The 23,439-nt window shown below is 44.2% G+C and overlaps 1 protein-coding gene across 6 annotated transcripts in view; it reads right to left on the bottom strand.

Moving 5' to 3' along the window:
* Rffl (ring finger and FYVE like domain containing E3 ubiquitin protein ligase) overlaps positions 1-23,195 on the bottom strand; it is a 63,981-nt gene extending 40,786 nt beyond the window's left edge. For 4 of the 6 annotated variants that reach the window (XM_051179766.1, XM_051179768.1, XM_051179767.1 and 1 more), the window contains exon 1: positions 629-730. In XM_051179766.1, the coding sequence (XP_051035723.1) occupies positions 629-725 (97 nt within the window). In that variant the 5' untranslated portion in view covers positions 726-730. Of the gene's footprint in view, positions 1-628; positions 731-983; positions 1,141-23,004 lie in introns of those variants that run through there. The other 2 variants (XM_051179772.1, XM_051179775.1) reach the window with 2 other exon arrangements.
* Between the last annotated feature and the right edge of the window lie 244 nt (positions 23,196-23,439).

Raw genomic sequence — 23,439 nt, 5'->3', positions numbered from 1 at the left:
AGCCTTGAAAAGTAAGCAGCGGCTCTGTACAAGCGACTTCTACACTACATCAGCTGGCCAGGTGTTTCAGAGAAGGCCCACGTGCACAAAGCCTGGGAGGGGGGAGACTGTCTAGAGATGGCAGTGTCACTCCAGGTAAACAGATAAAACGCTTAGAGGCCAAAAACAGGAAAGAGATGGGCAGGGATAAGAACAAAACCAGGAAGGATAAGAGGATGTTCTTCGTAAGCCCTCAGAGCAAGGACGAGGCCACTGGGTACCAGTTTAGTAGCAGGTGACTAGGAAGGGAAGCAAATGTGCCTGCCTTAATTTCACCATGACTTAGCTTGATCAAACTGCTACTCATAAGACCTAAGATACAGAAAAGAAGGAAACAAAATGTGAGTAAAACTGTTTACCTTTTTTTAGACAACCACTGGCCTGCTCAGGTCTAAAACACCCAATACCCCAAAGAAAGGAAACCTGGCCTCTTAAGGACCACTTCAAAGAAGGGAAGAGCTGGCTTCAGACTCCCAAACTGAGAAGCCTTGTTTCATATCTGAAGGCTAAGGATTTTCCAGTGGTTACCCCCAGCTTAGTCTGGCTTTAGGAAACAAAACAAAACAAAACAGAAACCATTTGGGGTTACCTGCTTTTGCCTGTCTCAAAACACAGCCACGGCAGATAGCAGGCTGGCCCCAGTAGCTGCGCCTGAGGTTGCTGGAGCCATGTTCTGATGAGATCATCTCAGGGGCCACCAGCAGCTGCTTTCAGGCACAGTGAATGGTGCCGCCTGGGGACGGATCTTTGGTAAGCAGCAACACTGCAACAGAGCTGAGGCTTCACCTAGACAGTGCTGACTCATGCCAGCCAAACTCCTTCCCAAACAACCCATCCTGCGCCAGCAGCAATCAACCAGACACCCCACTGATTGTCCTCAATCAAGGGTGGATCTACCTGGGGGGCAGGTAAAGCTCATTTCCCCCCACTGCTGCAGCCTTTACCTGGAAAGCCCTGGTGGCCAGTTTCTGAAATTTCATCTCAGAACAGCCTGAGGCTCCCTGTAGCCAGCTGCTGCAGATAGCAGGCTCACAGCTCTGAAGATTTTCCCAGGAGGGTGATATACACGTTGCTTTGCCATTATAAAGGGTAACACTAGGGTCAGTGGACTGGGAGAACTGGTGGAGGCACTTCGGGCTGGTGGGATCCTCTCTTCGTTTCCCACTCAGTCTCCTCTGACCGCTCTTATTTCCTTAGACAACTAGACTTCTCTCGTTAAAACAAAAGTAGGATTCGTCTCTCCTGGTTGCCACACTCCATGCTAAAGATAAATCGTCTACCATCCTATCTTTGCATGCCTAAGGATTGTAGGAGACTGCCTTAATATCCGCCCTTAGAAAACAAAGCCCCTAAATGTATATCAATTCTTTCTTATTAGCCTGTTTATTTAAAAATCAATTTGCAAAATGACGCCTCATCAAGAGCTAGTCATTATTATTGAATTAGCCCTGACCGGCTGGAATTGGCATTGGTGTTATACAAAGAAAACAAAGATCAAGTCCTTGCAATCTACGTGCTTTAACATGTGTTCGGGTGTTTGCCTGCATGTATGCCTTGCACATGCCTGAGGAAGCTAGAAGAAGCCATCAGGGCCTCTGGGTCTGGAGTTACAGATGGCTGTGAGCTGCCATGTAGGTACTGGGAACTGAACCCTATGGAAAAGGAGCCAGGGCTCTTAACCACTGAGCCATCGCACCAGCCTCTGGATGCTTTAATTTGATTAGAGAGAAACTGATGAGATCCTTCTGTTCTCTGGGGAAGACATGTGAGTGCTCCCCTCAAATCCACCAGTTATTTCTCAGCAAGGGCACTGAAGGCCACCACACCTGGCCTCCTCCATCTTTCAAGGTAGCTTTCAGATGGCATGAATTCTGAATGGAGCTGCCAACACAGGCTGCCAGTCAGTAAATGCTAGGTTAATTAAAATGTGCAGGCAAGCAGGGCGGTGGTAGCAAATGCCTTTAATCCCAGCACTCCAGAGGCAAGAGGCAGGAGGACCTCTGTGAGTTGGAGGCAGCCTGGTCTACAAAGCAAATGCCAGGACAGCTAGGATTGTTACACAGAGAAAACCTGTCTCAAAAAATAAACAACTAAATAAAAAATGTACGGGCAAACCTGGAGATGATGGTGCATTACTTTAATCCCAGCACTCTGAAAGCAGAGGCAGGTGGTCTACAAAGTGAGTTCCAAGGCTACATAGTGAGACCCTGTCTCAAAACAAAACAAAAACACAACAAACAGAAAGTACATGCAGACAGAATTTTAAAACTATACTACTTCATTCCCTTCCAACAAAGGAGTTGTTTCATCCCACTCACCCAAGTCTTCAAAACTATATAGTTACAGAAGGACAGCCACTGGAGGAAGGCAGTATAAGCGTCCTCCTGGTTTGTCTCCCTGTCAGTGTTTCCTACTCAGAAAATGGCAGTATTTAGAGACAAGTTTCCCTGCAATGTGTGTTAATTAGTCCTTTTCAAAGAATACGGCATCTCTGGAGCAGCTGACAGCCATTATCTCACGAACCACACTTCAGAAAATCCTTCTGTAGCTGATGATAAGCCCCACAGCCTAATATAAAACAACTCTTGAGGTCTACATACAACTTTGGAAAAAGCTGTGATGTTGTTACAAAAGCTACTGGCTCCTTCCACACTGGTCAGCTTTTAGGGCAAGAAAAATCTAGGTAGTGGAGTGAGCTAGCAGTCTGGTGAACCACACCAAGAACTACTCAGGATCAGAAACAGCTGAACTCAATCAGCTAAGATACTGTTCAGCCAGGCAGGGCTATCATTTCCCTCTGAGATTCTGATAGCCACACTCCATCCTGGTACCTCCTTTTGGTATCATAAAAGATACTAAATTTGAAGTAGTGGCTTCGTGCACTCGAGGTTTTATGAGATTATGTAAAAAATAATGAGACTTCGTGGAAGCAAGGAAAAGAGCATTGGCTCTGCCATTAAGTTCTTTCACTCTTTAAACAACCTGCCACCTAAAGCTATTAATAGGGTTGTTGTTTTTTCAAATGGGTAGTTGCAAAGTATATATGTACATATAAAAAAATAAATGGGCTGGGTATGGTGGCTCATGTCTGTAATTCCAGCATTTGGGAGGCTGAGACAGGACAGGTTTTGAGGCCAGCCTGAGGCAGCAGTATGTATCTGCATTCTCAACACTCAAAGGCAGGAACAAAAAGGAGGCAGGAAGCAGAGACAGAGCAATCATCTGTGGGCCGGCTAGTCTGGAACAGCACCAACAATAGATACCGCCTCAAAACAAGGCAAAAGGGAAGCAACACCCAAGAAGTTACTGTCTGATCTCCCTCTCCCCGCACACCGAAAATTGAAATGATGAAACTTGCATATATCTCAAACGTTGTTTTACTTGAACTAAGCATATAATGACTCTTTTTTCCTGCAATAGAGCCTAGTAGTACAAACAACTATGAAAAATCATTAAAATATTAATCCCCCAAGATTCTTTAGACTCCTAAGTTCATATGAAATTATCAAGGATAAGCAAAAAGAAGTCAGTGGACAACACGTTCAGGGGGAGAGCTGCAATGGGTACAGGACTGAGAAGCCATTTTTAACTTTATTAGTAAAAATTTGGGGGAATTCTGTGTGCAGCACAGACAGGCTTCCTCTCTCCACTTCCTGAATGCTGAGACTGTAGGCATGCCCACCATACTCAGTACCTTTCTTCTTTTTAGTAAAATTAATCTTACATCGACATCCTATTGAAAGTGAATCAATAAAACCCAAATTTCCAAGAACCAGTAGCTGTTCATGACATTGCCAAATTCTAATTATTGGTGTGAAGGGCTCTTATTGCCCCAACATACCTTATTCTTTTTTTAGGATTTATTTTTTAGCATGTATGTGTGGGAGGAGGTATGTATACATAATGCCCATGGAAGTCAGAATAAATATAGCTACAGGTGATGTGGGTGCTGGACTCAAACTCAGACCTTCCACAAAAATAATAGTGTTCTTTTGGGGGATGGACCTCAAAATAGGGTTTCTCTGTGTAGCCTTGGCTGTCCTGGAACTCATTATGTAGACCAGGCTGGCCTTGAACTCAAGAGATCCACCTGCCTCTACCTCCCAAGTGCTGGGATTAGAGGTGTGCACCGCCACCATCTGGTGTAATAGTGCTCTCAACCACTGAGCCATCTCGCCACCTGCCCCCCCCTTTTATAAATAAGCAAGAGTACCTACTACTATTCAATAAAAATACTATGAGTGCCACACAAACATCCATCATCTAATGAATCACAGAAATTAAGCAGGAGAAATGAAGTAAGCTTCAGGGCACTCAAGAATCAATTCTAGTGCGGCTTAAGAACCAAGAAGAGTGCTTAGGGGAAATGATCATCTCCACCCTGTCCCTCTGCTGCTCTGGATGAATGCAAGCAGAGAGATGCCCCAGAGTCTGAATTTTAAATAAGTTTCTCTCCCTCTCTAGGAGGTTCAGTCATGACCAGCCTTGGACAGTGCCCCAGGGTGACTGGTATTTCTCTGAAGCCATGCACAGAGTAAAACAAAGTGTTTCTTCAAAGACCATCGAGTTGAACTGCAGCCACACAAGTCTCCGAAAGACAATCATTCTAACTACTCTTAACCTGCAGCCTGGTTACCCTGCTGCTCTCTCTCACACCTGGGATGCAGCACAAGGGACTCCATGGACTTTTTATTGCTGAGGAAATTCAAGTTCACTTGACCCCACTGAACAGTCAAATGAAACAAAGGAGAACACCTCCCCCATGGGGACAGGTTGAAAGTTGAGGCTTTTGACTTCCTGATGAGGCAGTTTTCCCAGAAATCCAAACCATGGGATGCTATGGAGCTCATATGTCTGGAGAGTGCCCAAATGTCAACTTATCGCCACAGTATCAGCCAGTGCAGCTCACTGTAACATTTGGAAGCACAGACCTGCTGTATAAAATGGCCTCTCCTGGGAGAGGGAAGCTGTCGCCATGGCAGAGATCATTCCATCTTGGGGCCAGAAGGACCAGGCAGTCCTTTAATCTTTAACGAGCCACCTCCGTGTTCAGATATAGGAACTGGCACAGCTGAGACCCAAGCTGTTTTTTGGTTCAACAGCACTTTCCAGCAAATGACCTCAAGCAAAATGAGGGTGCACCACCCCAGCCTGCCCCCCCTCCCCCAGGTACAGCTACCAGAACCTGTTCCATAATGTAACTATGGGCACTTTCACTTTATTATCCACTATGGTCTAATACTTCACAGCTCTGAAAAGGTAGCCAGTATCAAGAGGCAAGCAACCACCCACCTCAGCCACAGTAAAACACTAAATTCCTGTGTGTGTGTGGGTAATTGAAAATGTAGCAAGCATACAGCAACAGAAGAAGTCGGGGCTGCTGTCAGGACACAGTCTGAGGTCCTGATGATGGGACTGGGAGAAAGGTTGTCAGTGATGTGAGCAAATTGCTGTCTTGGGAAACTCATTTCAGAACCTAGCAATGGAAATCTTGGAGCCATTTGTGGGTGTAATTTTCTACACAGGGCTATTTCTTAGCTCTCTTCCTGAGCTGCTCATACAGAAAAGGGGAAGGAAAGAAGCCCCTGTCATCAAACTCCATCACCCAAACAATATAATGGCTGCATAATGAAGTGACTATTAGGCTCTTGTCCTATTACTTGTCTTGTCCCAGTAAGCTTCCTCTCAGAGTAAAGTAACTCAATGTTGGAGGCCATCTGAATTTGTAATACCTTACTATATACCTTTGGATGCTTTGCCTCACAAAATGAGCCCCCCACCCCCCTCTTTCTCTCTGTCTCACACACACACAGAGGCACACATGCACACATTCACAATGTCTGCACCCCCTTCCCAATCCCCAATACACACACCCTGTCTCATTAAGTCAAACTTACTAAACTCTCACCCTGGTTTCCCCTAAAAATCCAAAGAACTGAGTGAGTTACCTTTGCTCACATTTCCAAGTCTAGGGGGACTATGTCAACATGTACTTCATCTTAAGGGGATGATGCCTAGTCAAGTAGATACAATTACCTGCTCTCCTACATCTAACCATCAAACTGGTTTCTGCGAGCTATGGAAATAAAAAGATACAACAGCACAGCTTGAATGTCTCATCTAAGTAATCGAAGTACTGGAAGAGGGAGAGAAGACAGAAGGAATGATTGCAAAACAAAGACTGAGCTGTACATTTTTGGAACATTAAGAAAACGCTCCGTCTGACTAAGCTGAGAAGACAAACACCCCAAGGACTGCACATTCTCTGAAGATGATGCCGCTTACAGTCCCTACCTCCCCGAGGTTCAGCAAGACAGCTTATCACAAATGAGACTTGCATTATTTATAATAAAGCGAAAAACACTGTCTAACATCCAGATTCTTTTGATTTATGGGCAAATAAATCTGCAGCCTAAATTCAACCAAGTCCACGTAACAGGGAATAAAACTTATTTTCTTTGGATCCTTAAAGGTAGTGAAGGAGAGATGGGGGGAAGCTGATAAATGGGTGCTGAACTACAGCTAGGAGTAAGAGGTGTAGTGACTGGACATGAAGATGTCATAATATACTATGTATTTCCAAAAGATAGAGAGTTTGATCCTATTTTCCACAAAAAAAAGACAGATATGATGGAAAACATTACACAGTGTATACATTTTGAAACAGTATAAGGCACTCCATAAATATGGACAAGTTTATGGTTAGGTCTCAGTTTAAAAGATAAATTTAAAATGGGACTTTTTCTAAACAGGTGCCCCTCCCTTGTATAACAAGACATGATTACAGGAAGGAAGCTTATCCTCTAACATGATGCTTTTTTAAAATGTTACAAGGAAAATTATCACCGTAATATACTAGCCATCGGGGAGAGCACTGTGACTGGCGGGTGGGGAATGCATGCTCACACACACACACACACACACACACACACACACACACACAGAGAGAGAGAGAGAGAGAGAGAGAGAGAGAGAGAGAGAGAGAGAGAGAGAAAAAACATAATCGACAAGTCTACAACTAATTTAGTTACTTCTGGCAGGGGTGGAAGTTTGCCTTCTGTCTATGTGCATTTTGTGCTACTACAGTATTCCTAAATAAGCAGTTTAAATTACTTGACTTTAAGGTTTCTAAAACTACTTGACAAAGAAAACAATTTGAACAACTTTTATTTGTAGCCAAATTGTGAGGGTACAGCCACAGTGGCAGATTTATAAAGGAGTCACCAGACACTGTTGTCTGGGATGCAGACTCATAGGCATCCCAGTGCTAACAGAATGAGTAAGTCCTGGTTCCAACTCACAGCACACAGCAGCAGTTTCCACAGTGAGTCACCAGACCCTGGCCGGCCACAGCACATAGAAACAGAATCATACGGAGAGCTAAAAACACAACTCAAAACCTGCCTTTGTTGGACAAATCAATTTACTGAGTAATCTGATAAACTTCAAAACCAAATATCCCAGGACTAAGAATACAACAGTGGCAGGGAGCTTGCCCAGGTTTTAGGCGTTCAAACAGGAAAAAAACCCACCAAAACAAGTTGGAGGCCAGCCTAGACAATACGACAAAACCATACTTCGAAACAATAAAGAAAAAGAAATGTGACCACACTCACCATAAGGCCCATCAACTGCATTACTGGGCACTTAACCTAGTGAAATTCAAACTTGTAGCCAGGGCCCGTAAACATGTCAACCTGAGTTTTATTCCTGGAACCCATAAGGTAGGAGACAATCAACACCAGCCAAGCTGTCCTCTGACCTCCACACCTGCACCATGCACGACATATGCCTATCCATACAGGAAAACAAGATAATAAATGTAATACAAGATAAAGCTTGTGTCCATATTCATACCCACAGCACACTAATGTTCGCAATAGCTTTATCTGTAACAGCCCCCAAGTGGTAGCAACCAACACACTCTTCAATAGGTGAATGGCTGACACTGCACAACAATGAAGAACAGATTCTTACTACATGCAACTGAGATGGAGTGTATTACTCTAAGGGAAAAAAATGCCAGTCTCAAAAAGTCACATTCTTAAAAGTACATGTCCACACCATTTCTAAAATGACAGAAATATAACCAGTTGCCAAGAATTACTGGTGAAGACAGAAGGATGTGTGAGATTCTAAAGAGGGTACCACAAAAATGAGTGTGTGCGAGAGGAAGAGAGGCACACAGAGAGAGTGAGTGTGTGTGTGTATATGTGTGTTTGTGCGCACGTGCATGCATGTCTATATAGAACCAGTTAGATGATGGTTAAACAAATATAACCATTGGGGAAGACTGGATGAAGGATGCATGATATCTTAGGGTTACTATTTCTGTGATGAAATACCATGACCAAAAGCAAGTTGGGGAGGAAAGAGTTTATTCGGTTTACACTTCCATGTAACTATTCACAACTGAAGGAGGTCGGGACAGGAAATCAGATAAGGTAAGAGATGATACAGAGGCCAAAGAGGAGTGCTGCTGACTGGCTTACTCCTCATGGCTTGCACAGCCTGCTTTCTTATGGAACCTAGGACCACCATGGGCTGGGCCCTCGTCATCAATCACTAATAAAGAAAATGCCTTAACAGCTGGATCTCAACTGAGATTCCCTCCTTTCAGAGAACTCTAGTTTGTGTGTCAAGTTGATAGAAGAGTAGCACATGTGAACACTGAGAAGCCATTTCATGGACCCAGTTTTTGCAATGTTTTGTGAAACTGTAATTACCTCAAAATAAGAATGTTTGCAGAGGCTGGAAAGGGAGGGCCCGAGTTAGATTCCTAGCACCACATGGCAACTCACAACCAGATCCAGAGCTCCAGGGGACCTGACTCTCTCTGACTTCCTGGGGACTAGGTACAAACATGAGACGCATGTACACACACACATTCATGTGATGCTCGCCTCTCGGGCCAACTTCTACTTTCTATGTGACCAGCACCCCAAACAAAACATTCATATAGATAAAATAAATACCCCTCTAAAAATTAAAAGAATTTCTTAAAAGAACAATTAGTGAAGGATGGACATAGTAATACACACCTTTAATCCCAGTACTCAGACACAAGAGGCAGGTGGACCTCAATTAGTTGAGACCAACCTGGTCTACCTAGTGATTTCCAGGACAACTAGGGCTACCCAGAGAGACCCTGTCTCAAAAAAACCAAAAAATAAAAAATAAACTACAATTAATGAACTGTCCACCAACTATGGAGGAGGAATGGTAAAATGTTGACATATAGTACATCTCAGACTATTCTGCAGGCTGACATTTAAAAAGACTCTTGAAGCAAAGATTGATTGCTGGCCCAAATGAAACACATCCAGGCCTGACCTACCTGCTATCCCTTCCTGGCATTTTCCTGTTTCCACCTATAGCCAGGAGCAATGGAGAAGTAGCCATACAGAGTGAACTCTCCACACTGTTTCGGCTCAGCAGGCAGTCGAATGCCTGATGGGAAAGAACCAGAGTGGTCGGTCAGACAGGCTGACTGTACCGGGTGTGGTTAGCAGACCGGCTGCCTCGCGCCCTGGGCAGTGCAATCAGTGGCTGCAAACAGGTTTACTCACTCTGGTTAAGAGCTCATGGCAGGTCTACCATGTGAGACTGACCTTCACACTGTGGGTAGTTGCTACCCAGCAGGAAAAGATAAAGACGGTATTTCTAGTTCCTGTGATGCGCTCCCCCCCTCCCCCAGCCAAGTTCTACTTTCTTCTGTGACCAGTGCCTCTTAGCAAAATGGGCCACCACCACTTCTCTCACTAAAATTATTCCCAAGGGGCAAGCCCATCTACATAGCTCATGTAGGATTCCATCTGTGTGGAAGGCTACTCACAAGCAGGAAAAAAAGGAAAAGAAAAATGATCTGAAAACCCACTGATGAAATCTTCCCTAAACCAAAGCTTTAGATATTTAGCCAAATATGCTTTTAAGGGTAGCTGATTTATACATGTAAAATTTCAGGATTAGGAATAAATGATAAGACAATTCTTTAGTACTAACAAAAAAGAAACTAGGAAAATAAGGAACAAATACATCATTTTTAAGTAGCACTTCACAGAAGGAGGCCCATGTCTCAAAAGAAATTTTAAGCCTGCATTACAGGAAATGAGACTCTATCTATAAAGGCCCAGTCTGAAAACTGCATGCACTAGATGTGTTGAAAGGGTGGGCAGCCTACTCCTGGGGATACAACTGCTGTGGAATATTATTTTAAAATGTGTTATATTTGTTTGTGCTGGGGAATATTTGTTTTAATGATGTAAAGATGTGTTGTATTCTTTTATGTTGCATTTGTTTAACTCTGTGAAACTGTGTTACTTTCCTGTCTAAAGCATGTGATTGGTCTAATAAAGAGCTGAATAGCCAATAACAAGGCAGGAGAAAGATTAAGCGGGGCTGACAGACAGAATAAATAGGGGAAATGTGGAAAGAGAAGATCAAGGAGCAAGAAAAGAAGGGGCCAGCCACACAGCCAGACATGGAATAAGAAGGAAAGAAAAGACACAGGGAAATATAAAAATGTAAAAGCCCAGAGGCCAAAGGTAGATGGGATAATTAAGAACAGCTGGCAAGAAACAAGCCCAGCTAAGGCCGGGCAATTATAAATATGAAAAAGATGCCATGTGATTTATTTGGGAGCTGGGTGGTGGTCCCCAAAGAAATAAGATCCAAAAGAATAAAACAACCAACTACACTCAATTCAGCTGATTCAGTTTCAATGCTGGTGGTGGTCTGAGACCTATTCTTGCCTGGAGGGCCAAATGCATTAATATGATAAAATTACTGGCACATGTTGTGTGTTTTGTTCTGTTTGGTTTCTGTGGTACAGGAAGGAACCCAGCACCTGGCATGTGCTGGAAAAGAAAAGCGCTCTACCACGGAGCATTGAGTGGGTACTTCTCAGTCAAGTAAAATATAGAACAAAGAGGAATATTCCACCCAACAAGAGTAAAGCCAGTCTTCTGATCAGCCTTACACAAAGTTCTCTCATATTTTTAGGCAAGAATAAGCCTTCCAGGCTGATCCCTGAGTTCGAGGCCAAACTGGTCTATCGCGGTTAAATAAGGATCAGGATAAACAAATAGGCCGAATAGATGTTTATTCAGGGAGAAATAACTTACAACCTAGACAGATGAACACCAGGAAATTCAACCCGATCCTCTCCTGTCCGAGCCACGCCAGAAAAAGAGCGCCTTTCCTGGCCCCCTCCGACCTCCTTCCACAGGTCACTCCGCCCATGGCTCTACCCCCCAATGGGCGTGGTCAGTGCCACAGAACTATCTCACTACACTGGTCTACAAAGCAAGTTGCAGGACAGCCAGGACTACATAGAGAAACCCTGTCTTGAAAAAGAAAGCAAAACAAAACAAGCCTTCTCCTAACACCTACTTTAGAAGGCATACAACTCCATTCAGAAGATCATCTTCCACAATGGAATGAGTAGAATAAACCTTGTCGAACACACGCAGCTTCCCAAACTCCTGTGGCCAACATATGATTCCAATAAGAAGGAGACTGTTTGCAGAGAGTTTTATTACATTCATCAAGGAAATGTTCAAAGTCAAAATTCAAGACTTCACAGGGCACACAGACTTTCAAAGCCATCTGTACCCTTACTCATGGGCCCCACCCATCTTTTCTACTGGAAGTTAGACTAGCCAAGGCCCACTGTAAGATGGCTCACAACATTTGACAGCAGGCTATCCAACCAAGCAGTCATTAACAGGAAAGAAAAGCCCAAGATCACAGTGGTTCCATAAAGCACTCGCCCTTTGTTGGCTGGGACAGGATCTGTTCTGGAGGTTCATGAGAAAGCTGCTTGCTGGTAATTACCTGGACACGCACTATGCTGCTCCCCCTTTGTAACTTCCTCATCTATTCAGGAAAAAAAAAAAAAAAAACATAGACATTGGAATCAGAAACACAAACTCTCTCCCAAAGAATTAAGCAATATGTGTACAAAAGCCCCAGCACAACCAGAAGTCTGGACAGCTGTGTCAGAAGCCACAGGCAACACATTTTCTAACTAGCTCTGCTTCAGAACGACTGAAACTATCTCTGTGCAAAGTCCAGACACAGGAAGCCGTGTCCCCTGCAAACATCTAAACAGCTTCATTATTGTTTAACTACCCAAATGATGCTCCAATAGTCTTTTAAGTTCAAATTTATATACAGCTAAACAATCACTCAACCTGGAATGAAGAGCCCATGGAGAGTTTTTTATCCAGCTCCAAATAGACAGCAACCTAAGGCGCCGAAACCATACAAGTGACTGGTGCTTCTTCTCACAGTTCTTACGCAAGGCAGCTGAAAGCAAGCCTCAAACTACAAACCTTGAACTTTCATCTTCTATTCTGTCTCCCAGGATCTCTGTCGGTAGTGAGTCACACCTTACAGCCCAAGAAGTTGGAAATGATGGTACTTAGTCAAGAGAGCTGCATATCCCTCCTGATACAGTTCTACCAGTTTACTCTTAAATACGCCAGAGGTAATGTCCCTCATCTAATTCTCGTATTGTATTTTATGGTTCTGACCCAGGAACTCCCGAGGTGAAAGGAACAGGTGTCTCACTTGTTTGCTACGATTTACAAGGTGGCACTAGAGAGAAAAATGATGCTAGACCCATCAAATTCTCCAGTTATCCTCAGAACCACCTAAACAATGCTATTCAAAGTGTGCGCCAGAGCTGCCAGCAGAGACAGAAAATCATGTAAACACTTAAGGTCTTAAGGTATTTTCACAGCACATTGACACTACTGACATTCAAGCCTGGTTTTCCTGTTCGTTTTTCCCCTTATAATCTGCAAAGACACCATTTGGCAATCGATGAGGGTTTAGTGGGGTAGGGGAGAACCCTTCACAAAGCTGGTCAGTCCTGCACCACTGTTTAGGACATGCTGGCTTTTCTTCTTTAAACTCCCAATTTATTTGTTGTCGTTTCTACTTAGTGTCTGGGTGTTTTGCCTGCATGTATGTTTGTGCACCGCATGTACACTGATGCCCAAAGAGGCCAGAAGAGGGCCTCTGGTGCTCCGGGACTGGAGTTACAGCAGGCTGTGAGTTGCCCTGAGTGCTGGGAACCAAACCCAGATCCCTCTGCAAGAACAACAAGTGTTGCTAACCTCTGAACCATCTCTCCAGCCCATGTGTTAGCTTTCCCCACCAAGTGCCAGCTGCTCCTCACTGTTACCAAGGAATCAAAGCGCCCTTGCTCTCACAACCTCATGGCTTTTGATGCAGGGCACAGAAAGCAGGCAGGAAGCATGTTGCTGTAGTAGAATCGAGGAAAACAGCGCCCCCGTCAGGAGACAGTAGATAGACTCCAGTCCCTTCATTTCTCTGTGCCTTCGCTAGCTCCTCTATAAAATAAAGACATCAGCACTTTTCAACCTTTTTGCTTGTTTTGAACATGTGAGGAGGGGTTTGTCATTTGTTTTTGGGTTTTTTGTTTTGTTTTGTTTGGTTTGGTTTTTCTAGACAGGCGGTGGTGGCAGTCACCTTTAATCCCAGCACTGGGGAGGAAAGGCAGGTGGATCTCTGTGAACTCAAAGCCAGCCTTGTCTACAAAGTCAGTTCCAGGACAGCCTACACAGAGAAACCCTGTCTCAAACAAACAAACAAAAAGGTACCATGTCTGTGCTATCTCCAATAAAGATATTATAGTCAGCATACATATTAAAACAAACACGAAGCACGTTTAATTACTTTCATATTTAAAGCATGTAGAAGCAATTTCCAATCCCTCTTTACACTTTTCAGAAATGATGCTTGGTCAGGGAAGTTAAATGCACATCTGTAATCTCAGTGCTTGAGTGAAAGTCTAAGGCAGGACAATGGAGAATTAGAAGGCCAGCCCTAGTGACCATGTCCCAAAAACAGATTTTTTTTCTCATCCTCTCACATATAATTTTAGCCTCTTAAACTCTATTCCAACAAAAATCCAAACTGTTCAAAAAATGGCTACATATCTGCAAAACCCAGAGAACTTAACCATTCCTCCAAACAGCTGAACTCCCACTGGCCCACCGGTCAGAGGGCTAAAAAGCACTGTTTTCCCGAACTGTCCTGGAACTTGCTCTGTAGACCAGCCACCATGGATGGCTTCTTTTTCTTTTCTTTTCTTTCCTTTTGGAACCAGGTATTTTCAAATGAAGTGTATGGTTTAGTTCCATGGCTAAGGGAGGCTACAACCTACCCGAGCTGACTCAAGACCTGGGGAAGCCTGGAAACCAGTTGCGGGAGGATGAGGTTATGGTTATTTCCAAAGCAGGTATCTTAGTCTTAGTCATGACTGAGTGAAAAGGGAAATAGGGGTGGAGGACACATTTTATGATACAGTATGTTGATTCATGTTGTCACTGGGTCAGTGTGTTCAAGAGATCATCCTGAGCCTGGAATGGAAAGTTTCCAAAACAAACAAGGTAAGACAAGAAAGTGGGGTGGGGGAGGGGCGTTCCACTTAGGAAAGGCTTTCTTTTTTTTCAAATCTATTAACAGCAGACAAAGTCTGGCAGACTACTAAAGAACTATCCTTGACCATTCAGGGACCAACAGAGCCTCCAGCTGGCCTGATTCCTGGACACCTGTAGGGATGGCGAGGCAGCAATTAGTTAAGGAGCCAAGCAGTTACAATGCTCAAGCAAACCCTACTGGTTCAAATGAGGTTACTCCCCTCCTCTTGGAGGAAACCAGGTTCTGAGTGGTGGGAGCAACTAGACCTCCACATCCCAGAGGCAATGGAGACTGTCTTCCCTTGCCATGGTGTGAATGTTGGGCCAGAAGACAACAGAAGTCAGAAGCCAGCTCCACCAAGTCAGGTAACACTCATCCAGTGAAAACCAAACTTCACAGCTACTCAGGCTTCGGGAAGGGAGTCACCTGAACCCACAAGGTGGAGACCAGCCTGGCAGCATCGCATCATATAAAGCCTAGTCTCCACCTCAACCCCCTCCCAAAATCCCACTGTGCTGAGACAGCAGGAAAGTCATGCTGTCTCCTTTACATAGGAGGACAATGGAGAAACTACCAGACCAAGGTCACTTTTCATTTCAAATAAATAAGTAAATAAAGGTTGGTGCCTTAGCAAAAATAAAACCCATGTAAGTCATAGCCAAGATAGCAGCCTGGTGAGACTCCCACTATGAACCCAGTAGGAAATTAAGTGAGGATTAGAATAATTAAATGTAAAGCCTCCTTGAGTGCAAGTTCCGCAGCAGAACAGTCAGAGCCATTTCTGTGAAACATACAGGAAAATTATGAAAGGATTTCCTGGGCTTCACAGCCTTCCCACTTCCCCATCAACTTTACAAGTGCTATGATCTAAAAGGAACAAACGGACCCTTCGGGGAGAGAATTAAATACAACGGCTTATCAGAGAGAACCAGTCCCGTCTCCGGGCCATGCGACAGTCCTGTGCTCATGTAACTGTGATGTACTTAAGAGTTTCCAAAAATTACACACATTTCCTCAAAAGAGATGTAGGAAAGAAATATAATCACGGGGTAAAAGGCCAAACACTGTCTCTGCTGAATTCTTAAATAGCCAATTATGTGTCTTAATACATTAATTCTATACAGAGAAGGAGACTATTACAGGCAAGTTGAATAAGACATCTTAAAAAATGTACCCTGGGGCCTAAGTCCATTCAAGTGACAGTAAAATCACCCTCAAAAATAGCAATTTTATGAAACATCTAGTATTTTAATTTTCCAGTTGCAGAAATTAAACTAATTATGTCAGTGCTCAGTGAACAAAACTTTAATTGTATTACATACTAGACATCTACTGAACAATACAAAGGCCCTTAAGGGTAGGGACTTCTACAGAATATAAATGATTCCCAGTCAATATGACAGAAATTAGTCTGTTCAGGCAGTGAACAGATTCATAGGTCACATGCAAAAATTCGGCTGATAATCCAATATAAAAAACAAAAATGTAGTGTAAAGGAGGGGAAAGAGTCTACAATGGTTCTAAATAACCCCATGATTTCCATATGCTGTGTCATTAGTAAGCCCTTGGAGCCAGCATTGTACTAATCAGCTTCTTTAACACCCTACCCACAAAAGAGCCTATTCATTTAGCTGGGAGACAGGTGTTAGCAAACCAGCAACCTCTTTCTGTCTCCAGTTCCAGGAGCCCAGCCTGTAATCATCGCGGCATGAATAGCAAAGTTGAAAGGAAGGGCAGCATGGAAGAAGGAAGATGGAGAGGGAAAGGACAAAGACCCAGAGAAAGGGAGACATGGGAATGAGCCAATGCCAGGCACTACTGAACAGGGCCACCCTCAAAGCCTGCTAGCCTAATTTGAGTTTCTGGGCTACTGTCCAAATATACCAAGCAGAATTTGGATAATGTTATTAATTTATTACTGCAGGTAGTAATTCTGGGCACATGCCAACACTGGACTATTTCTGAAAGAAAATTGTAAAGCATTGCTAATTGTCCTGTGGTTTCATTTTTCTCACCCATACTCTCCAGTTTTTAGGGTTTTGATTTGTTTTGTTTGTTTGTTTTTCGAGACAGTGTTTCTCTGTGTAGCCTTGGCTGTCTGTCCTAGTACTAGCTCTATAGACCAGGCTGGCCTTGAACTCACAGACAGCCTCCAAGTGCTGGGACAAAAGGTGTGCACCACCACCACCAGGCTGTTCTCTGGTTCTTTAGTCCCTGCTCCTCTGTACACTTTCACTCCTAGAAAGACATTAAGAGGCAGGCTGGGTTTCAACAGACACTTTAGCTAGGCATGATGATGCACTTTTGTAATTCCAGCCACCAGAGAGGCTGAGGCAAGAGGATGTCACATTCAAAACCAGACTGGACAATTATCTCAAACTGATGTTGATTACTGTCTTAGGGTTACTTTTGCTGTCAGGAAAGCCATAACCAGAAGCAACTTGGGGAGGGAAGGGTTTGTTTCTCTCACATTTCCACTTAACAGTTCATCATCAAATGCAATGAGGATAGGAACTTAAGCAGGGCAGGAACCTGGAGGCAGGAACTGAAGCAGAGGCCATGGAGGGGTGCTGCTTATTGCCTTGTTCCTCATGGCTTGCTCGGGCAGCTTTTTATAGAACCCAGGACCACCAAGCCAAGAGTAGCCCTATTCACAAAGGACCGAGCTCGACACCTACAGGTTTGCCTATGATCCAATCTTACGGAAACATTTTCTCAACTGAGGCTTGGGTTGCTCCTAGATGATTTTAGTTTACATCAAGCTGCTGACATAGAACTAGCCAGCACAATGACATGCTGATGGCAGTTAAAAGCACTTGTTACTCTTATAGAGGACCCAAGTTTGTTTTCCAGCACTCACAGGTGGCTTACAACCATCTGTAATTCCAGCTCCGGGTGATCCCACAACTTCTTCTGACCTCCATGGGTATCACACAAACATACACGCAGGTAAAATATTCTTCACATAAATAAAATATCTAAACTGTATCTATAAGTAAGTAATGAGAGGGTTAGAGATGAAGCTCAGTGGAACAGCACTAGCCTAGCATGCTTGAGGCCTTAGGCTGAAGCTGCAAGTAATCCAGGAACTCCTTAGGAGGCAAAGGCACAAGAACTGAATTAATTCTAGGACGGCCTGGGTTACACAATGAGCTCTGTCTGTCTGTCACTCTCTTTCTTACACACACACACAAAATATGTTATTGTAAAGACAAGCATGGTATAATCCCAGCATTTCCGAGAAAGCCAAAGCAGAGGCCAGGCAAGATGTGGTGGTACACACCTTTAATCTCAGCACCAAGGAGACACAGCAAATTCTAGGCCAGGCCAAGGGCTACAGTGACTTTCCCAAAGAAAACAAAAGCCATCCTGGTCTATGCAGCAAAACTTTATGACCCATACTTTGAAACCATCTGTTCAAACCCAAAGGCTCGCCAAATGCTTCTGGCACACAGCCTAGTGTGGGAAACACTGTTGTATTACAACGATATAAACATACATATTTATGACATAAACCTATATGCGTATGAGCAATAAAACAATTTTATCATCTATACATCAAGGCCTATGGAACTTTGAAACTGGGGTTTACTTCTCTGTTTTCTTAACATTTTAAAAACTGAAATGGAAGACAATGTATTTTCAAGGAATGGCTGCTTTCTAGGACCTTCTCACAATAAACACACTATAAGGTGGAAATTGACACTGGATATAATGTGACTTTCCTTTGATGGCTCAGCAGACTTCAGGGTCACCCAATTTCATTTGGTCAACACTCACTACTACCGACTAGTTACTGTATTGGCAAAAACAGAAAACAAAACAAAAAATATATACAAAAAGATATATTTTAAGAAGGAAGACTAGGGAATGGAGAGATGACTCAGAGGTTAAGAACACTGGTTGTTCTTCCAGAGGTACTGAGTTCAATTCCCAACAACCACGTGGAAGCTCAAAACTGTTCGTTACTCCAGTTCCAAGAGACCTGAGTGACACCTTCACACCAATGTACATAAAGTAAAGTTAAATAAAATTTAAAAAAAGGTAGACTAATCCAATGAGACAAAACTAAAGGGAGACTTAAATGAGCTGCTTCAATATACAAACAGCAAAAAAAAAAAAAGCCTATCTTTTAATACATATTTTTCCACATCTTAATCCACAGAAAAATCCTACCAGATATTTTCATTTTGTAGATTAAGAAAATAAAGCTCACAGAGGTTCAGAAATTTACCTAAACTCAAGCAGCCATGAAGTGAAAAGCTGGGTTTCAAAACCATATTAGTCCATTTCTTAAACCCAAATCTACTCCCTTAGTATATCTAGTGTCCAATCTGTTTTAACTCAGACCCTTCCAGACTTAAGCAACTTTTCTTCTTTCCATGAACTCAGCAAAGAACCTGTGACTAAAACTTTTTGACAATTTATTAATCATCCATTAATTTCAGTAAGGGCTTCAGCCAGAAGAAACAAAATAACAAGCATGTTGGTTTTATTTTAAAATCTTACCCAAAAAATCCCCAGGCATCTCTCTCATCCCACACTGATCATAACTACATTCTACTACCTATTCAAACCTCCAGCTGTTTCCACATTATCATTCATTTGTCTACTCAGGGGATAAAGAAAGGTACTTTCACCAAAAACCCTCCCTCATGACTCCCAGTAGATAATACAGGAGAGGGGCCTTGCTGTAATGCAATGAATATAAAAGTCATACAAGCTTTTTGTTTATCTGTCACAACTAGGAGATGGGCTATTCTAGCAAACCAAACATCCTGGAAAATATCACCATGTAATCAGAGAGACTGCCAATATAGAAAGAACTCAGTGCATCCCATTTCAATTTTTAAAATGTTAAGCCAGACATGTGGTAGTAAACACCTTTGATCCCAGGAGGCAGAGGCAGGTGGATCTTTGAGTTTTAGGCCAGCCTGGTCTACACAGCAATTTCCTGGACAGCCGGGGCTACACAGAGAAACCCTGGGGGGAGCATTAAAAAAAGTGAACTTCAATTTTCAAAGTTCCATAGAACTTGATGTACAGGTGTTATGTTTTTATTCTACGTGTGTGTGTGTGTGTGTGTGTGTGTGTACCTATCAGTGCATACAACAATGTTTCTCAACATTGGCTGCACAGTTAGAGAGCTTTTTTAGCAATCAGGTGGTTTCAAAATGTAGGTCATCTTCCAATGAATCAAAACCTCCAGAAGGTGGGGCCCTGAGATCAGCATCTTTCAAGAATGCCTGGGTTACAAACTGAACCACCTCTCAAGGAGTGGCTCACTTCTGGAAACTCCTTACAATAAAACAAGGCTGAAAGCCACGCTGAATATAATCTGACTTTCCTTTGATGGCTCAGCAGACTTCAGGGTTTCCCAGTACCACTGACTGGGTCAACACTCACCACTACTGACTAGTCATGGCCCTGGCAAAACCACAGAGTAAGGAACAGTTTAACACAGATTTCCTAAAGGCTGAAAGCTGGAAGAACCAGCTTTTGTTTTACTATCGGATCAAGAGCTGGGTTTCTCCCAGAAGAAATGCAGATTTTATACTTGCTTTGTAAAGGGGAAATGTTTCTAAAACATGTAGGACTCTTAACCAACTGCTTAGCTCTACTTCAGATGTAAACAGACTCCATAAATGTGGACTATTCAGCCCAAGTAAAAGCAAAGGAGGAACGTCACAGCCATCTTAGGGAAGAGAAAAGATAATGGGTTTAGAATAAGATCAGCTTAACAGAATTAGTTGTGACAAACTGTCCAGAGTCCAGCAACTGTTAAGTCCTAGGGACAGGGCTGCCTAAGGAAAATAAACACAAGAGGCCTATTACTACCTATCTGAGATGACCTTTATGTGAGCCAGAGAGCTCAATTGGTTTTAGGATTTTTAAATCCCATGTCTAATATAAAATCACAAAATAAGAAAGTAACCCAAGCATTTCCCCATGAAAGAATGGGAATCTAAGGCCTGGCAGTGGTGGCACATGCCTTTAATCCCAGCACTCGAGAGGCAGAGGCAGGTGGATCTCTGTGAGTTCAAGGCCATCCTGGTCTACAGAACTAGTTCCAGGACAGCTTCCAAAGCCAGAGAAACCCTGTCTTGAAAAAAAAAAAAAGGAATAGGAGTCTGCATATGAAAAGATCACTCTTATAATTATCAAAATCATTCTTTCTTAAGGAGATGCCAGGTAATTATCAGTAATCAAACAAAGATAATCAAGGAGTCATGGGTTGTATAGTTCCTTGGTGTAGCATGTTTACTATGTGCAAGGCCCACAGTCCCACCCCTTAACCTTAACACCACTATCCCCACTCCCACAGTGCTAATAACCAGCAACCATCACCAAATAAGTCATCAACTCCAAAAACAAAAGAAAATTAAGCAGCCCCTCCCTTGAGACTTCACTAGCAGCAATCTACACCATCGGGTCCTCAGCCAACTCTAAACAAGAATCCAACTCTAGATTGTAGAGACTCCAAGGTGCAGTAATTAATCTTTCTCTTTCCTTCCCAAACATAAATGAACTAGTAACACAAGTTTGGTGTCAAAGTCCCTTATCTCATTAAAACAACAGCTGCTGTATTAAAGATTCTACAATGCGAATAAAAACCAGTGTACTTAGCTCCCTCTCCAACATTCTTGGCGTTTATGTGGATAGTGTGGGTAAGTAGCAGGTACCACCCACAGAGGCAGGTGTGGCTGCATTAAACTTCACACACCTTAGATACTTGGAAAAGAAGCCATCTTTTTGTTAATGTTGCAATTTGTTAGTCAATGAAAATCCCTTATAAGAGGCATGGTACTGAATACTTAGATAAACTGGCTTGGTAAATAGAGTTTGAAAATAGTTAAGCTTTCTGAGAACAGGCTTTCTCATTTTTGTTATTATTTTAGCAGTTGGTTAAATTGGTCAATTTAGTGGATAGATTTATAACCCTGGATCCCAATGTAAACAGTCAGGATAACAGCTGATCAATATGAGAAGTTTTAATGGACTGGACTTTGCAACTAGAAAAAAAAAAAAAACACTAAAGTGAGTGTGTCCCCCCTATTACATGGTCATCTTTGAACACCATCAAGTTATTAGCCATATCAATCCGCTACTGTCCTCTACAATACCCATTCGTTCTTTAATCCCAGCCCTTGGGAGGCAGAGGCAGGTGGATCTCTGTGAGTTCCAGGAGAGCCAAGGAAACAAAGAAACTCTGCCCCAATAAAACAAAAAATAAAAACAAAAACCACCTGTAAATAAATAAGCCACCACTTTTGAAATGTACTCTGGAATCCAGACTTAGCAAATAGGCAAAAAATTTCAGAAACACTTGTCACCATCTATTTCTTTGAATGTGACAGAATGTGGGGGAGGGGAGAAGGAGGATGATAAATAAGTTGCCAGAAAGGAATTATCATTGCCAACTTCAGTCCTAGAACTCTACAAACTCGGCCCAGGACCAAGTCCCCTCCCATTCCTAGAAAAATGCCATAATACTCGAACAGCCTTGCCACATTTCTGTACATGACTGTCACGGCAAGAGCCACCAAAAGGCTCTCAAAAAGAGGGACAAGGAAGTCTCTTGGTTCTCCAAACCACCAGCCAAAACATGCAAAGGAACGTACCGCTTTCTTAGAAGGCCACATGCACCCGGGGTGTTTGTTCATGGCCTTTAACCAGGGTACAGAGTGAGAGTTGTGGGTAAAGTCCCATTTCAAAGTTAAAAATAATCTTCCTCCGTGGTGGACAGCGAGGAACGTGGTACTCTTCCTTGATTACACAACCAGCACCTCCTCACCCCGCCCCCCCTCCCAAATGACAGCCTAACAAAAAGGAGAAATCAAGCTGTTGTTTTGTCGTTTCTGCCAGTCTCCAACCAAGCTCTGAGCAGACAGATGCCAGGAAAAGCTGACGGCTCCTCTGGTCTACCCAGACTTCCCCATGCCGGGTCAAATGTCTCCTGGGCAGCCGGCTGGAGAGGGACCCCACTTCCCGGAGTCTGGCCAGAGCCACACAGCAGCGACCTCACACACCTCGGGAACAGAGGTCGACTCCGAAGAGGCAGACAGCAGCCCCTGGCAGGGAGAAGGGGAGAGCAGCAATCCCCAACTTCCAATCTAATCTCCAAACTCCGAATTTCCAGTGTCGTCCCGTAGGCGGGGAGCCAGTGCCGCCAAAGCTCCTCTGCCTCAGTTTTCTCTGTCCTACAGAAATGCATCCTCCCCCCCCACCCCCCACCCCACCGCACCTCCCCGGGAGCCAGCAGGACCCGCAGGGCTCTTACGACACTTAGGCACAAGTTGAGGACACACGTCCGGGGTTACGGCGCACACAGGCGAAATGCTTTGCGGCACTTTCAATGGGACAGGTGTGGGGTGACCTGGCAGCGGAGAGTTCCTGAGGCCAAGTGGCTGTCCCACTCCCGGAGCGCAGCTGGAGCCCCACACCCCGAGAGCACACAGCCTGGAGCACCCTGTCCTCCGGCCCGATCCGCCGCGGCCACCGCCTCCTCACCTGCCGCGGACGCTGCCGGGCCGCACCTGGGAGGACAGAGGCCGGCTCTCGACCGCGGCCGCTTAGGTAGCGGAGCTGCGGGGTTGGTCACCGCCGCCGCAACTCCCCGGCTGAGGGGCACCCGGGTGCGCGCACCACATCCTCACGGGCGGCCTCAGGAAGTCCACCCCCACCGCCCCAGTCTCCCGCGGCTCGGCGTGGGCCCCGCCCGTCTGCGTGCGGCCCCGCCCTCCCCGCGCGCGGCCCCGCCCCCGCGGGAGCGCTCCCCGCTCCGCCGCGCCCGCGCCACCATAGAGAGGAATCGGGCGCGCGGCGACCTAGAGCGCAGCTTCCGCGAGCGCCCTCTGGCGGAATCCGGGCTCGGATTGCAGGGCGGGGGTGGGGGTAGGTCCCAGAGTTCGAGTTTTGGCTGAGTCAGTCCCGTGCATGGTGACA

This window comes from Phodopus roborovskii, unplaced genomic scaffold, assembly GCF_943737965.1.
Source record: "Phodopus roborovskii unplaced genomic scaffold, PHOROB, whole genome shotgun sequence".
In the NCBI taxonomy this organism is placed as follows: Eukaryota; Metazoa; Chordata; class Mammalia; order Rodentia; family Cricetidae; genus Phodopus; species Phodopus roborovskii.
The sequence above is the reverse complement of the archived record's forward strand: the minus strand, read 5'-3'. Positions and strand labels throughout refer to the sequence as shown.